This window comes from Delphinapterus leucas, chromosome 10 (assembly GCF_059928025.1).
Source record: "Delphinapterus leucas isolate spDelLeu-1000000601 "Yukka" chromosome 10, BTC_Dleu_Yukka2, whole genome shotgun sequence".
Taxonomy (NCBI): Eukaryota; Metazoa; Chordata; class Mammalia; order Artiodactyla; family Monodontidae; genus Delphinapterus; species Delphinapterus leucas.
The window spans coordinates 65,466,433-65,480,353 of record NC_143138.1 but is presented as its reverse complement, the minus strand read 5'-3'; the positions used below and the strand labels follow the sequence as shown (position 1 = coordinate 65,480,353).

Here is a 13,921-nt window from a genome sequence, read left to right as displayed (position 1 = left end):
AACATGTTTTCATGAGGAAATCAAGTTTCCACCACTTTGTAACTGGTGCTATGCCCACGGTGATGGTGGCCGGTTAGGCCCACTCATTAGCTCAGCAACCCACCCCTGCCATCAGCCTTACCAGGGCTGGTGCCCCACAGAGAGAGAAATTCTCCTTGTCAGGGGCCTCGGGTTGGATTTGAATGATTGAACCACAGATGTTAGTTCTCAGAGGCCAAAGCCTCCTGGTGAGTCGTTAAGGAATTCCTTCCAAAGCAAGAGGATCTCTGTCAATCTTGGGAGCCAGGGAGAACACGTGATGTAGTGGGGCAGGGAGGGGGCGGCCGGGTCAGTTTGAAGGGCCCTTAGTGTGGCCCAGCACCCCAGCTTGCCCTGTGCCCACAGCCTTGTGTGTATCACTGGGGCCAGCGGGGAGGAGGTGGCAGGCGCTGTGACGGTGGAGGTGCCAGGAAGAGGACGCGGCGTCTCAGAGCATGACTTTGCCTACCAGGTGCCTGACTGTTGAGTCCCCACCAGCTACCCATGGGCCACCCCCTTAGGTGGCTCCTCCCAGCACATTGGTTCGCCTCCCTGGGGCTCCCCACCCCAGGGCCTCCTTGTCTGCTCCCCCTGCCTCCCTGTTCTTGGCCTGATGCCTGTCTGTTTCTCCCTGTCCCCTTCCCACAGGACCCAAAGGTGCATTCCATCTTCCCGGCCCGAGGCCCCAGAGCCGGGGGCACCAGCCTCACCCTGCATGGCTCCAAGCTTCTGACCGGGCGGCTGGAGGACATCCGAGTGGTAGTTGGAGACCAGCCTTGTCACCTGTGAGGGCCGCTTCCTCATTCTGCAAAAATCCTTGAGCTCCGGGGAGAAGATGGAGGGGTGGGATATTAGGGAGAGCAGAAATGGGGAGAGGGCCAAGTCTGCTCCATCAGAAAGTGGCCAGCCCCTCTCGAAGCTGGGGCTTTCTTGGGAGTGCAGCCTCCAGGGTCACTTGTGGAGACTGCAGTCAGCACTGAAGGGGGAAGTGAGCTGTGGCTCGAGTGGGTCCTGTGTCCTGGAATCACCCCTTTCCCCTTCCTGTGCCCCTCCGGCCCAGTCGGGCCTGCCTGCCACTTCTCCCTCCCTTCTCAGGCTGCTGGAGCAGCAGGCGGAGCAACTGCGGTGTGAGACCAGCCCACACCCCACGCCTGCCACACTCCCCGTGGCCGTGTGGTTTGGGGCTGCTGAGCGGAGGCTTCATCACAGCCAGTTCGAGTACACATCAGATCCCAATGTCACCTCTGCTGGCCCCGCCAAGAGCTTCCTCAGGTGCTGGGCCGAGGGCATGGCTGCATGGCATGCCGTTGGGAGGTCTTTGCAGCTCCAGTATATGGGGGTTTGTAGGGCTCTATGTGGGGGGCTTCGACTCCTATGCTGCTGGTGGGGAGAGGGGCCGTGGGGCTTTGGGTTGGAGCTGACCTAACATCAGGGACTGGGCTGTGCTTTAAAGCCTTGTTCACATAAGCCATAAGTGCCTCATGGGCTGTGTTTTCAGTGGAGGACGTGAGATATGGGTCCGTGGCCAGAATTTGGACGTGGTACAGACACCAAGAATCCGAGTGACTGTGGCCACGAGAGCACCAGGACCAGGCCAGGGGCTGGGGTGGAGGCACCGCGTGATCCCAGAGACGGCGTGCTCCCCCGGAGCCTCCTGTGGCGGCCTTCACGTAGGAGCCCCAAGGGCATCCCCTGCCTGCACTGGGCTAGCCATCGCCCACCTTGCCCCTCATCCCCCCCACCACCCCTAGACAGCTGTGGGTGGCGGGTACCAGTGGAGGCTATGTCCCCATCTTTGCTGGACCCCCCCCTCGTGCACCCTCAGCAGGCCCTCCCTGTCCTCCCTCCCTCTGCCCTAGTTTGAGGAGCCCTGCCACGTGAACTCCTCCCAGCTCATCACGTGCCGCACGCCGGCCCTCCCAGGCCTGCCTGAGGACCCCTGGGTCCGTGTGGAATTCATCCTTGAAAACCTGGTCTTTGACTTTGCAACACTGAACCCCACACCCTTCTCCTATGAGGCCGACCCCACTCTGCAGCCGCTCAACCCCGAGGACCCCACCGCACCATTCCGGCACAAGCCTGGGAGTGTGCTGTCTGTGGAGGTACTGCTCCTAGTGGGATCTGGCAGGGCCCCAAGACCCTTCACTTTGCCGGATGGTACTGCTGTGTGTGGCACAGGGGGCATGACAGCAAAGTAAGGGCCAGTGGATGGACATGGCGAGTGCTGAGGGGGCTGGCGGCGGGGTGCCTAGCCAGACACACCTGGCCGGGGCTTAGGTCCTGTGGTCTGGGTCCTGACATACCCCATGGCAGGTGTCTGAATAACGATATGTAAATAGTTTGGCACACGCAGTGGCGGCGAGGTACACAATAGGCGCCTGGGCTGATGCCCATTCGGCAGGCTGTCTCATGTGGACACATACTTGGCGTGTGTACTGACACACGCAGTAGCAGGGGCTCTGCTTTGTTAGGCCACTGCGTAGGATTTGGGGACAGCTTTATATTCTCCAGATTTTTAGCTCCGGAGAAGTTAAGACTCATGGAAGAAGGATCGGGAGGGGCAGAAAAGGATCGGGGGCAGCTTGGGAAACATCCATGGGGCTGTCACCCCATGTACAGGACAAGAGGTGCTGAGGCACCATCAGCCCTGCTCCTGGGGGTGGGTCTCAGGACCATCCGTCTCACATTTGGGGAGATAGGATCTGAGTGACCATCAGCTCCTCCCCTTAAGGAAGAGTTCTGAATGATCAATCAGTGACCCCATGTTCCAGGGGGAGAATCTGGACCTTGCAATGTCCAAGGAGGAGGTGGTGGCCATGATAGGGGACGGCCCCTGCATGGTGAAGACGCTGACCCGGCACCACCTGTACTGCGAGCCCCCCGTGGAGCAGCCCCTACCCCGGCACCATGCCCTCCGGGAGGCGCCTGATGCTTTGCCTGAGTTCACGGTCAGTGGGCAGGCTCTGGGCCGGGGCAGGCATCGGGCGTGCGCTGACCTCTTGCTCACATGTGGCTCCCTGTCCAGGTGCAGATGGGGAACCTACGCTTCTCCTTGGGCCACGTGCAGTACGATGGCGAGAGCCCTGTGGCTTTTCCCATGGCAGCCCAGGTGGGCTTGGGGGTGGGCACCTCTCTTCTGGCCCTGGGTGTCATCATCATTGTCCTCATGTACAGGTGGGTGCAGCCAGATGTGGCTGGGTTGGGCAGGTAGTAGGGTGTGGCTGGATTGGGAAGGGGCAGACTAGACCAGGGATAGGCAAACACTTCCTATAAAGGGCAGGAGAGTAACTATTTCAGGCTTTGTGGGCCAGGCGGTCTGGGTGGCAGTGACTCAGCTCTGCTATTATAGCCCAGCGGCAGCCACGGACAACATATAAACACATGAGCATGGCTGTGTTCCAACAAATCTTTATTTACAAAAACAGGCCAGGGGCCAGATTTGGCCGTGTTATAGTTTGCTGATCCCTGGGCTAGGCTGGGCTAGATGAGTCGTGGGTGGGTGTGACTTGCCTGGGATGGGACAGGCTGAATTATTCTGACTAGGCCCTGGCTTGGCTGGGCATGGCAGGGTTAGACTGTGCTGGCCTGGGCAGGCCTGGGCCCGGTGGGACCCAGCAAGGGCTCGGGCCTCCTCTGGCCTTCCCTGCCCTGACCTTGGTGCTGAGCAGGAGGAAGAGCAAGCAGGCTCTGAGGGACTATAAGAAGGTGCAGATCCAGCTGGAGAATCTGGAGAGCAGCGTGCGGGACCGCTGCAAGAAGGAGTTCACAGGTGAGGCTGCGGAGACCCCACGCTCCAGGGCTCTGCCCAAGCCTGCTCCCATCACCTTGGGATCTGCGCCCAAACCTGGCTCCTTCTGCTCAACAGACCTTATGACCGAGATGACCGATCTTACCAGTGACCTTCTGGGCAGCGGCATCCCCTTCCTCGACTACAAGGTGTATGCCGAGAGGGTCTTCTTCCCTGGGCACCAGGAGTCACCCTTGCACCGGGACTTGGGCGTGCCTGAGAGCAGGCGACCCACTGTGGAACAAGGGCTGGGGCAGCTCTCCAACCTGCTTAACAGCAAGCTCTTCCTCATCAAGGTGCCGGCCCCACCCCCTATCTGGGCCCTCCAGGGGTGGGGAGGGGGTTCCCCTACCCTCCAGCCCCATCCCTTCTCAGTCCCTCCGTTTCTGAATCTGCCCTCCCCACCCACCCATCCCCTCTCCCTGGCGCCAGTTCATCCACACCCTGGAGAGCCAGCGCACCTTCTCAGCTCGGGACCGCGCCTACGTGGCATCTCTGCTCACCGTGGCACTGCACGGGAAGCTTGAGTACTTCACTGACATCCTGCGCACCCTGCTCAGTGACCTGGTGGCCCAGTACGTGGCCAAGAACCCCAAACTGATGCTGCGCAGGTCTGTATGCCCGTAAGATGCCACGGGGGCCAGGTGGCCGTGGACAGCTGGAACCAAGACCTGAGTCAGGCCCTCTGGGGCCTGGGGTCTGAAGAATAGAAAGCCCTGGGTCCCCACCTGCTGACTCTGCCCCCTCTTTCCTGTCATCCCAGGACAGAGACTGTGGTGGAGAAGCTGCTCACCAACTGGATGTCCATCTGCCTCTACACTTTCGTGAGGGTGAGTGAGGCAGAGGTGGGTGGGGCTCCCCTCCAGGGAGAGTCAGGACTCTGAACCACGCAGCTTCTTGCCCCAGCACAGCTTGGGCACCCCTGCCCAGCATGTCCTCAGCCACCTTAAGCCTTCTGCGGCCTGCATCCTGTTCCCTCCCCCAGCACCTCCATCCCATGCTTGTCCCCTGCCCCGGGTGTCCTAACTGCCCGCCGCTCTCCCAGGACTCGGTAGGGGAGCCTCTGTACATGCTTTTCCGTGGAATTAAGCATCAAGTGGACAAGGGGCCGGTAGACAGCGTGACTGGCAAAGCCAAATACACCCTAAATGACAACCGCCTGCTCCGAGAGGACGTGGAGTACCGTCCCCTGGTGAGGGGGGGAGGGAGGGGGAGGGAGGGGGAGAGAGAGAGAGAACCTGCTGGTGAGTCAGTCTCCCATGAAGGTGAGGAGGGTGACCACGTATGATTGTGTGGGTGTCTGCATCTGGTTTGAGCCAGCCTAACCTCCAGCTGGCTGCAGGATAGAGGCTTGAGGGCCAGACCTTGAAGATAGAACCTCAGAGGTTCCCCAGGTTTGGGGTGGGGTCAGGGTGGCCACATCCAGAGTCTAGGGAGCAGCCAACCCTGCCCGGGGCCCGTCCGGGTCCTTGCTGTGTCAGGGCCTGAGTGTCTGCCTGATCATGGTCTTAGCATCCTGCCAGGGGCATGGTTGTGCCCACCAAGCTGGGAGTCACCCTGGCAGACCTGCCCATTGTTTCCCTCTGGGAAACTTTCCCCTTTGTGGCCCACGTGGAGGTCCTTTGGGAAAATCCCATTCAGGCTCCGCCAGGCCTGCTCCTCTGGCTAGTGGAGACCCCACTTCTTATGTGGGTTTCCTCAGCCTAACTGTCTGTGCCGGGAGCCTGAGGATCAGAGTTCAGAGGGACTTGTGCTCTCCCATTTTTTCTGCCATTCACCCAGCAGACACTAGTGCTCTGTGCCAGGTGCTGGGGCCACAGAGTGGAGGGAGCTGCTGTCCCTGGGGAGGCAGGCGGGTGAAGAGACAAGGAGGAGTGATTGTTTGGTGCTTGGAGGTCAGAGGCAGTGGCTTCCTTATGGGTTGTCCCTGGCCTTGGCCTTGCATCTTGGTCATCCCACACGTGGCATGAGCCCTGACTGCTCCCATGTATCGTGCATAGACCTTGAATGCACTACTGGCTGTGGGGCCTGGAGCGGGAGAAGCCCAGGGTGTGCCTGTGAAGGTCCTGGACTGTGACACCATCTCCCAGGCCAAGGAAAAGATGTTGGACCAGCTTTATAAAGGAGTGCCTCTTGCCCAGCGGCCAGACCCCCGCACCCTGGATGTCGGTGAGGGCAGAGGGGAAGGGTGGTCTGGGGACCCTCAGGGCTAGGCTGGCCCTAGACCAGCTCTGCGGGGTCACCTTATCACCCAGGGGAGGTGGGCTCTGGAACACCTCTATAGGGATGACCTGTCACCTGTTGAGGGGCCCCCGTTTCTGGACTTCAGAGAAGTTGGGTGAGGTTGCCCCTGATGGAGGGACCAGTGTCCTTGTAGAAGAGGGGACAGGTTCCACTGCAGGGAGGGTATGTCTGCAAGGACAAGGACCAAGCCCACCTTGTCCTTGCAGAATGGCGGTCTGGGGTGGCCGGGCATCTCATTCTTTCTGACGAGGACGTGACTTCTGAGGTCCAGGGTCTGTGGAGGCGCCTGAACACCCTGCAGCATTACAAGGTGGGAGGGGTGGGAGCTGGGGGAGGGCTGTGGTGGGGTGGGCTGGTGGAGGGGTCACCAACTGTGGTCCACAGGTCCCAGACGGAGCAACTGTGGCCCTCGTCCCGTGCCTCACCAAGCATGTCCTCCGGGAAAGCCAGGATTACGTCCCTGGAGAGAGTGAGTACTTACCCTCCCCCCCGCCCCACCCCTGCCATCGCAGTCCTCTACCCTTGCTTTGCCCAGTCTCCAGTAATGGGGGAAGGTCCTCTGGACTTCAGGGTGGGCTTGTGTCTACTTCCCTTCCACCCAGAGAAGCCCTTAACCAGGTGCCCCCACTCCCAGGTTTTGGCAGGACCCTGGGGGTCTAGGGCAGGGGGCACCTGATGAGGGGTGACAAGCTATAAGGTCTTGGTACAGGGACCCCAATGCTGGAGGATGTGGACGAGGGGGGCATCCGGCCCTGGCACCTGGTGAAGCCAAGCGAGGAGCCGGAGCCGCCCAGGCCTCGGAGGGGCAGCCTCCGGGGCGGGGAGCGGGAGCGAGCCAAGGCCATCCCTGAGATCTACCTGACCCGCCTGCTGTCCATGAAGGTGGGGCTGGGGGCAGGGACGAGACAGGTAGTGGGGTTTGGGGGTATGTGGGGCTCGCACAGGCCTGGTGTCACGAGGCATCTGAGGCTGGGCTGGGCTGGGCTGAGGTCCCCTTGCTGACTGCATCTCCTGTGCTTCCCCTCGTCCGCAGGGCACCCTGCAGAAGTTTGTGGATGACCTGTTCCAGGTGATTCTCAGCACCAGCCGTCCCGTGCCGCTCGCTGTGAAGTACTTCTTTGACCTGCTGGACGAGCAGGCCCAGCAGCATGGCATCTCGGACCAGGACACCGTCCATATATGGAAGACCAACAGGTGGGGGCGGGGCGGGCCTAGCATGTGCGGGGTCTTCTCTCCTGTCTCCCCAGCACACTCACTGGCCACACCTGCCCCGCCCACAGCTTGCCGCTGAGGTTCTGGATCAATATCATAAAAAACCCGCAGTTTGTGTTCGACGTGCAGACATCTGATAACATGGATGCAGTGTTCCTGGTCATTGCACAGACCTTCATGGATGCCTGCACCCTGGCTGACCACAAGCTGGGCCGGGTGAGCTGGCTGGGGTGGACCGGGAGGGTCTAGGTGGGGGGGGCAGCGTGGCCGGGGATGGAGAGTGCTGTGGTGCACAGACTCCAGGCCTTCTTGAGGATGTCAAGGAGGAGGACATGGGAGGCCTTTGACCGCAGGCCCGGGGCCAGGCTTTGTCCCCGGCCTCCCTAGGAGGTGGCCGTGCCTCAGCCTTCAGGGATGAGCAAGGGCAGGGGGCACGTGTGCTGATTCACAGGGTTAAGTGGAGCAAAGAGTGCTGGCGGTGCGGCAGGAGGCCAGGGCCACTTGGCAAGGGCTCACCCTCAGGGCAAAGGGGGTGGTCAGACCTGAGAGTTAGGTGGAGCCTCCTGGCAATCATGCAGTGGATGGACTGGAGCCTGGAGTCCAGAGAGGAAGCTGTGTTGTCCCTGGGATGAGCAGTGGCCAGGTTCATGCTGGGACTAGAGGGTACAGGGCAGGCAGAAGCTGTGGGTTGGATGTGGGGGTGAGGAAGAGGGAGGGGTTCCTTACGCACCCCGGGCCTCTGGCGGTGGTGAGCTAAGACTTGGAGGAGGTGAGCCCATGGATTCTACAATTGCAGAGCAGCTCCAGGCTGCCTCGGAGATTTGATTCCCAAGGGCAGTGGAAGTGTCTGCCAGCCCGTGCAGTACAGGGAGCAGAGTCCAGGGGAGGGCCAGGCGAGGAGGGATGTGCTGACAGGGGAGCTGGGAAGCATGGAGGAGAGGTGGTCAGGGCTGCCTGGTGGCACAGAGAGGGGGAGGTATGTTGTCACAGTGGTCAGGACCCAGAGAGTCCTGTGACAGACATGGGGTCACCACCATGACTGCTCAGGCACCCAGCAGGCAGGGCTGTCGTGGCTCTGCATAACGGACTCTGCTTAGCCTCGACCCCTGGGCCTGGGACCTCTTGAGAGTTCTCCACGGGGAAACAAGATGGAAAGTTTCACTCTGTAGTGCTGTCTTTTGTAAGCCATTTTTGCTCTGCCTGTGCTCATTACTCTGCCTGCGATGAGCTGAGAACCACAGAGCCACACCAGGACCCAGGGGTCACCTCCAGGGTGTGTGCTGTATGGTAGCTGGGTTCTTCTGCCTGATCTTCACACTGCTTCCCCTTCCCAGCAGCGCTGCAAATGCTTCCTGGGTAGCTCAGGAATAGTGCAAACCAGGATGCCAAGGGCCACCCATGGAGAGTTGCTGAGAAGCAGGCATCCTGCCTCAGGCCCAGCGCTCACGCCCTTGCTCGCAGGGGGCAGTGCAGTCTTGCCTCACCCTCCCAGCAGCTGTGGGATGAGGCAGCAGGTCCAGAGAATGGAAGTGTGCTGCCCACAGCCACTGGGACAGAGCTGGGATTGGAGCCCAGTTCGGTGGTAGAGGATGTATCTGGCTGTGTTAGATTGTGGGCTCTGGTCTGAGAGACCTGCTTCAAATCCCAGCTCAGCCACACAGGAGTGAGGTGGTCTGGGGCAATTTAATTAAATTTCGGGGTTAGTTTCCTGATTTTTAAAATTACATTACATGGGGAATGAACAGCACTTGGAGAAGCAGTATTAGGGCTCCACACGGCACTGCACCCTTCCCACCCTGCATGCCAGTTCCCTGCCAGGTCCGGGTGGAGGCATGTGGAGCTGACCTTGGAGTGAGATGGGGGGAAGCTCAAGGTGATGACAGCAGAGATGGGACACTGGGGGAGGGGTAACAGAAGGAATGAGGTGGGGTGACCAACCATCCGGGTTGTCTGGGACTGAGGAGGTTTCCTGCAATTCGGGACTTAGTTTTAAAACTGAAGCAGTGCTGGGAAAATTGGGACAGCTGGTCACCCTAACAGGAGCTCTCATCCTTCTTTTCCTTTCACTGTTCACCTACTGGCACCCAGGACTCTCCCATCAACAAACTTCTGTATGCTCGGGATATTCCCCGGTACAAACGGATGGTGGAAAGGTACGAGGGAAAGGGATTGCATCTGGGGGATAATGGCTGGACGGATTGGTGGGTGTTTACAGCTGAGGCCCAGGGGTGGGCCTGGTGGGGTGAAGAGGGGTTTGTTTCCCCAGCGGCTGCCGGACCCATGATCTCTGGCAGGTACTATGCAGACATCAGACAGACCATCCCCGCCAGTGATCAAGAGATGAACTCCATCCTGGCCGAGCTGTCCCGGGTATGGCCCTCCTTCTGCTTCTTGGGTTGGGCATAGGCCTTCTGCCACAAGGGTCCTGCCCCCTTCACACTGCTCCTTTGCAGGGAAGCCCTGGGGGCCTCAGCACAGTGTTCCCGCTGCCTCTGTAAAAGACCAGGGCTCCCAGTGTCTCATCAGAGAGCAGCAGGGGCCTTGTCCTGGCAGCTGCCACCGAGCCTGACTCAGCCAGGTGTTTAGATGTCTGCAGCCCCTCGGGGTCTGTGGACCATAGTTCCAAGGCAGTGAGGTGGCAGGGATTCAGCCCCAGCACTGCCTGGGTCAGCCTGTCCACGTCTTCCTACTGCTCTGCTTTCCTTGGCACTATAGACATGCCCCCACCTACTCCTAAAACAGCCTCCAAACAGTCCAGTCCGGGGAATTTATAAACAATGTAAATCCGAAACCACGATGATGATGACCACAACCACAATAACAACAGTAGCTACAGTTTCGGGGTGTTGCTGTGCGTGGGGGCTTTGATTACTTCTCATTTGATTCCCATAAAAGCTCTACAAGTTAGGTGATATCAACTCCATTGTCCTGAAGAGGAGGTTGAGGTTCAGAGATGTCCCCATGGAGGGGCCTGGGTGTGACCTCAGGAAAGACTTGAATGAGGTCACAGCAGAACTATGCTGGGTCACAGCCTGTGAGCAGCACCTATTCTGCCTGGCTCTGCAATTGCCTGGGATGCCAGAGGGTCCCAGCTGGAGCCTGGAGGGGGAGAGAGGCCGAGCCCCAGTGGAGACCCCAGGCCATGGTGAAACTACAGATCCAGGCTCTCTCCACCAAGGAGGCCCTTTGGTCCTATCCTGTCCCCAGCTTAGCACGTCTAGCCTGGCATCCCCTGTCTGTGGAGGGGCTCTGCTTCCCAATGCAGGGCCCTGTTCCTTCCTCTACCTCCCAGCCCCCTCTTCCCCACTCCCCTTGCCTGGGGTCCTGGGCCTCCTCTGGTGGCTGGCAGCACCCCCTATCTCTGTAACCTCTTGTCTCTCCTCCCTAGAACTACTCTGGAGACCTGGGGGTGCGAGTGGCCCTGCACGAACTCTACAAGTATATCAACAAATACTATGACCAGGTGGGCAGAACCTGGGCACGGTCAGGATGAAGTGAGAGGGTGACTGGCTCTGTGACGCAAGTGTGGGGCCTTCGGGTCTCCCCCAGGCACAGAGTGGTGGAGGGGGGCTGAGCCCTGGGTTCGGGAAGTGTTCTTCAGGTGTGCTTCCTGGTAGTGGCCCAGCTCTTACCTGCTGCCGCCCTTCCCATCCGGGCTCCTCAGCTGGGCTCCTGGGCATGGTGGTGGTGATGGATGGCTGGGGATCTACCAGGGCCTGGAGATGGTGTGCAGGATGTGCTGGGAGGTACACACAGCGGCCACCTGTGCCCCGGCCTTGTGCTCCCTCAGAGCCCTACCTGAGACCACATGTGGCAGTGTGCTGTGCAGGCCATCTCTGGGCGGGTGGGACTGGCTGGGCTGCATGCGCTGCCAGAGAGGAGGGTCTGGGGCAGATGCGGGCACAACAGAGCCGGTAAGGGGGCTTTCTGGGGGATTCCTGGGCTGGGCCTCAGGATCAGAGCGCCCACCGGTCAACCCACTGAGTGCCTGCTAGAATCATCTACCCAGATGTTTGCGTGGCCCCAGGGATGTGGCCGTTGCTGTTGAGCGATGAGGGCCCTGCCTCATGGCTCAGGCCTGGAGTGGGGACAGGCATTTGACACAGGAGTGATGCACAAGCGTGAAGTCCAGGTGCCTTGCTCCAAACAGTGTGGGTGTCGGTGTGGGGGAGGCGGGGCCGTGTGACACAGCTGTCCCCTTGTGGAGGTGTGGCCGGCGAGCCCCTCCTGTTCCCACCCTTCCCTCTGTGGCAGCCCCCCTTGTGGTTATGTAGTTGTCCGTGTTTGGTCAATACCTGTCTCCCCTCCAGTGAGCCCCACGAGGGCAGGGATTGTACCTGTCATCACTGCCGGGTCCCTGCTCCTTGTCCAGCACCCGGCATGTAGGAATTTAGGAACTGCTTGTTGCCTGGTGGGCGGGGGGAGCCAGGATGGGTGGAGCAGGGCTTCCAGGGGGTTTGTGGCAGAGAAGACCAGCATGGTGGGTGAAGTTGGCCTCCACTCAAAACGATTTTACTGGGGAGGTGATATGCATTACCGTGAGTGCTAGGTACTGAGTAAAGTACTTCATTCCCTACCTCACTAATCCTTAAAACCCCACAGTGACTCTGCTGTCATCATCCCCTCCCCGAGGGGGCCCTGAGGAAGTGAGTGCAGCAGCTCACAGGGTTTCTCGGGCCCCTACCCACACCTGCTGCGGTAGCTGTGGAGGCCTATTGAAGTCTGTGGCAAAGGCAGACGGCAGGCTGACGGTCTCCCCCTGCTGAGTTGGTCTCTGTGTTTCAGATCATCACTGCCCTGGAGGAAGATGGCACGGCCCAGAAGATGCAGCTGGGTTATCGGCTCCAGCAGATCGCAGCGGCTGTAGAAAACAAGGTCACAGATCTGTAGGGACTTGGAGATCCCCTGGCCTGCTGTGCCTCAGCCCCGCCTGGGCAGCCCCGGAACCACGAGGGAGAGACCACCTTCTTAGATGCCTGTAGTGCCTGCCCAGCGGAGTTAGTGGAAGGTGGCTCCAAGTCTCCTGGTGGCTCTGGCCTGGGCCCTGCTGGACTCATCTCGCAGGCGTGGGGCCTTGAGGCTGATGGAGTGGTGACCCTGAGGCCAGTGACCCTGCGGGCTACTTTCTGTGTGATGTTAGTCTGAGGGAAACTGGGGACTAAGGGCTTCCAGAGAGTGGCTGGAAGGGCCTCCAGCCCCTGGGGAGACTGTACTGCTCCTGAACACTGGCCTTTATCCCAGGGGATTCAGAGAGGAAGGAGGAGAGCCCCCACTTCCTGTCCCACCCTCCTCCTCCACCATCCCTGACCTCATTAGCCGCCACTGGCCATGTTGCTGCTGCCATTTTCCTAGGTCCGAGAGATGAATGCCTTTCCTAGGCTGCTGCAAACTGACCTCTCAGCAGGGCTGGCTGCTTCAGGGCCACCGAGGCAGCCAGGAGTGAGGGGTGTCTGCTGCAGGGGGGCCTCGGGGAGAATGGTGGCCCTACTGACCTGGCTCTTCATTAAAGGATAACACACTGTCTGGTGTCTGAGATGTGGGCTTGGCCCAGCCCTCCCTTAGCTGGAGGGTGGCAGCTGTGCCTGGCAGGCACCATGGGGAGATGGGATCTGCAGCCTCCGGGAGGTCTCATGGCGCCCACAGAATGCTCCAGATCACAGGGCTGGCTGGGTTCTCCTTGACTCCTGCACAGGGCTTGCTGGCGTCAAAGCTGCTGTGAAGGAAGTGAGAACCCCATCCAGGACGGGGCTGGCAGGCCTGAAACCCAAGGTGCAGGGGTCTGTGGTTTCTTCAAGCAGGTCTGCCTTATCGGCAATTTGAGTGTTCAAATTTCTCCATTCCTGTTGCACTTGTTTTGAAAGGAACTGGGAAAGGATGGCATCACTGCTCCAGGCGGAGTGGATCTTGGGGCCCTTTTCCTCAGTAGTTTCTAGACGCCCTGAACCCCTGTAGCCTGGGCTGTTCTGAGGGGCTTCTGGTTACTGGGTTGTCTTCTAAGTCAAGGTATTTTGGGTGCAGATAACCCAACTGTCTGCCTGCGTCAAGGCCACCTTGTTTGGGTTTCCTGATTTGTAGCTGGAGGTGAGCTTCGAGACTGTCTCAGCTGGATCTTGTATTGCTGGCTGGGTCTACACGGCTGGGGGTTGATGCCCCCTTGACTGAGACCACCCTTGGCCTCCACAGGAGGTGAGCCTACTGAACAGAGGTGAGTCTATGGCCCTCCAGCCTTCAGGTCCTCACAAGGTTCTCCCCCATGGCTCTCTGCTTATAGCCCAGAGACCCCCTAGCCTTCCTTCCCCTCTGACACAGAGGCCCCACCTCCCAACTTAGGGGTCTTCATTGGGGGTTTGAAGAGACACAGGCTGATATGAGTCCAGGAAGAGTCCTCTTCCCTCCCTCTTATTGGCCCTAAATAATGCTTTCTCAAGGTCTTCGTCCCTAAGATGGCAGGAGCCACATTGGTGTGTCCATGCCCACTGTAGTCACCACTGCTATTCTCTGCTCTAATGTCCTTCCCTCCTCATTTCTGCCTGATGTCCAGACCACAGTCAGAGGCAGGTCAGCCAGCAGTGAGGCACTGTCATTCCGGTGTGTGAGGTTTAGTACTTCAAATGCATGCTCCTGCCAGGTCTTTGTAGTGGCTCAGAATGGATCTGACTC

The 13,921-nt window shown here is 59.6% G+C and overlaps 1 protein-coding gene and 1 long non-coding RNA gene across 13 annotated transcripts in view; one reads left to right on the top strand and one right to left on the bottom strand.

Annotated features, from left to right (window-relative positions):
* The window catches only part of PLXNB1 (plexin B1), a 28,592-nt gene extending 15,810 nt beyond the window's left edge, over nucleotides 1-12,782 (top strand). For 7 of the 12 annotated variants that reach the window (XM_089919238.1, XM_089919241.1, XM_089919245.1 and 4 more), the window contains 22 exons: nucleotides 385-490; nucleotides 667-803; nucleotides 1,114-1,290; nucleotides 1,517-1,688; nucleotides 1,878-2,120; nucleotides 2,790-2,966; nucleotides 3,044-3,192; nucleotides 3,687-3,787; nucleotides 3,884-4,101; nucleotides 4,238-4,416; nucleotides 4,569-4,635; nucleotides 4,851-4,997; nucleotides 5,806-5,974; nucleotides 6,256-6,359; nucleotides 6,434-6,518; nucleotides 6,747-6,931; nucleotides 7,083-7,243; nucleotides 7,330-7,477; nucleotides 9,350-9,414; nucleotides 9,556-9,631; nucleotides 10,650-10,724; nucleotides 12,047-12,782. In XM_089919238.1, the coding sequence (XP_089775364.1) occupies nucleotides 385-490; nucleotides 667-803; nucleotides 1,114-1,290; nucleotides 1,517-1,688; nucleotides 1,878-2,120; nucleotides 2,790-2,966; nucleotides 3,044-3,192; nucleotides 3,687-3,787; nucleotides 3,884-4,101; nucleotides 4,238-4,416; nucleotides 4,569-4,635; nucleotides 4,851-4,997; nucleotides 5,806-5,974; nucleotides 6,256-6,359; nucleotides 6,434-6,518; nucleotides 6,747-6,931; nucleotides 7,083-7,243; nucleotides 7,330-7,477; nucleotides 9,350-9,414; nucleotides 9,556-9,631; nucleotides 10,650-10,724; nucleotides 12,047-12,151 (3,046 nt within the window). In that variant the 3' untranslated portion in view covers nucleotides 12,152-12,782. Of the gene's footprint in view, nucleotides 1-384; nucleotides 491-666; nucleotides 804-1,113; nucleotides 1,291-1,516; nucleotides 1,689-1,877; nucleotides 2,121-2,789; nucleotides 2,967-3,043; nucleotides 3,193-3,686; nucleotides 3,788-3,883; nucleotides 4,102-4,237; nucleotides 4,417-4,568; nucleotides 4,636-4,850; nucleotides 4,998-5,805; nucleotides 5,975-6,255; nucleotides 6,360-6,433; nucleotides 6,519-6,746; nucleotides 6,932-7,082; nucleotides 7,244-7,329; nucleotides 7,478-9,349; nucleotides 9,415-9,527; nucleotides 9,632-10,649; nucleotides 10,726-12,046 lie in introns of those variants that run through there. The other 5 variants (XM_089919242.1, XM_089919246.1, XM_089919243.1 and 2 more) reach the window with 5 other exon arrangements.
* The window catches only part of LOC111174438 (uncharacterized), a 97,098-nt gene continuing 90,312 nt past the window's right edge, over nucleotides 7,136-13,921 (bottom strand). The window contains exon 3 of the long non-coding RNA XR_016394721.1: nucleotides 7,136-12,122. This is a non-coding gene — a long non-coding RNA (uncharacterized LOC111174438). The remainder of the gene's footprint in view (nucleotides 12,123-13,921) is intronic.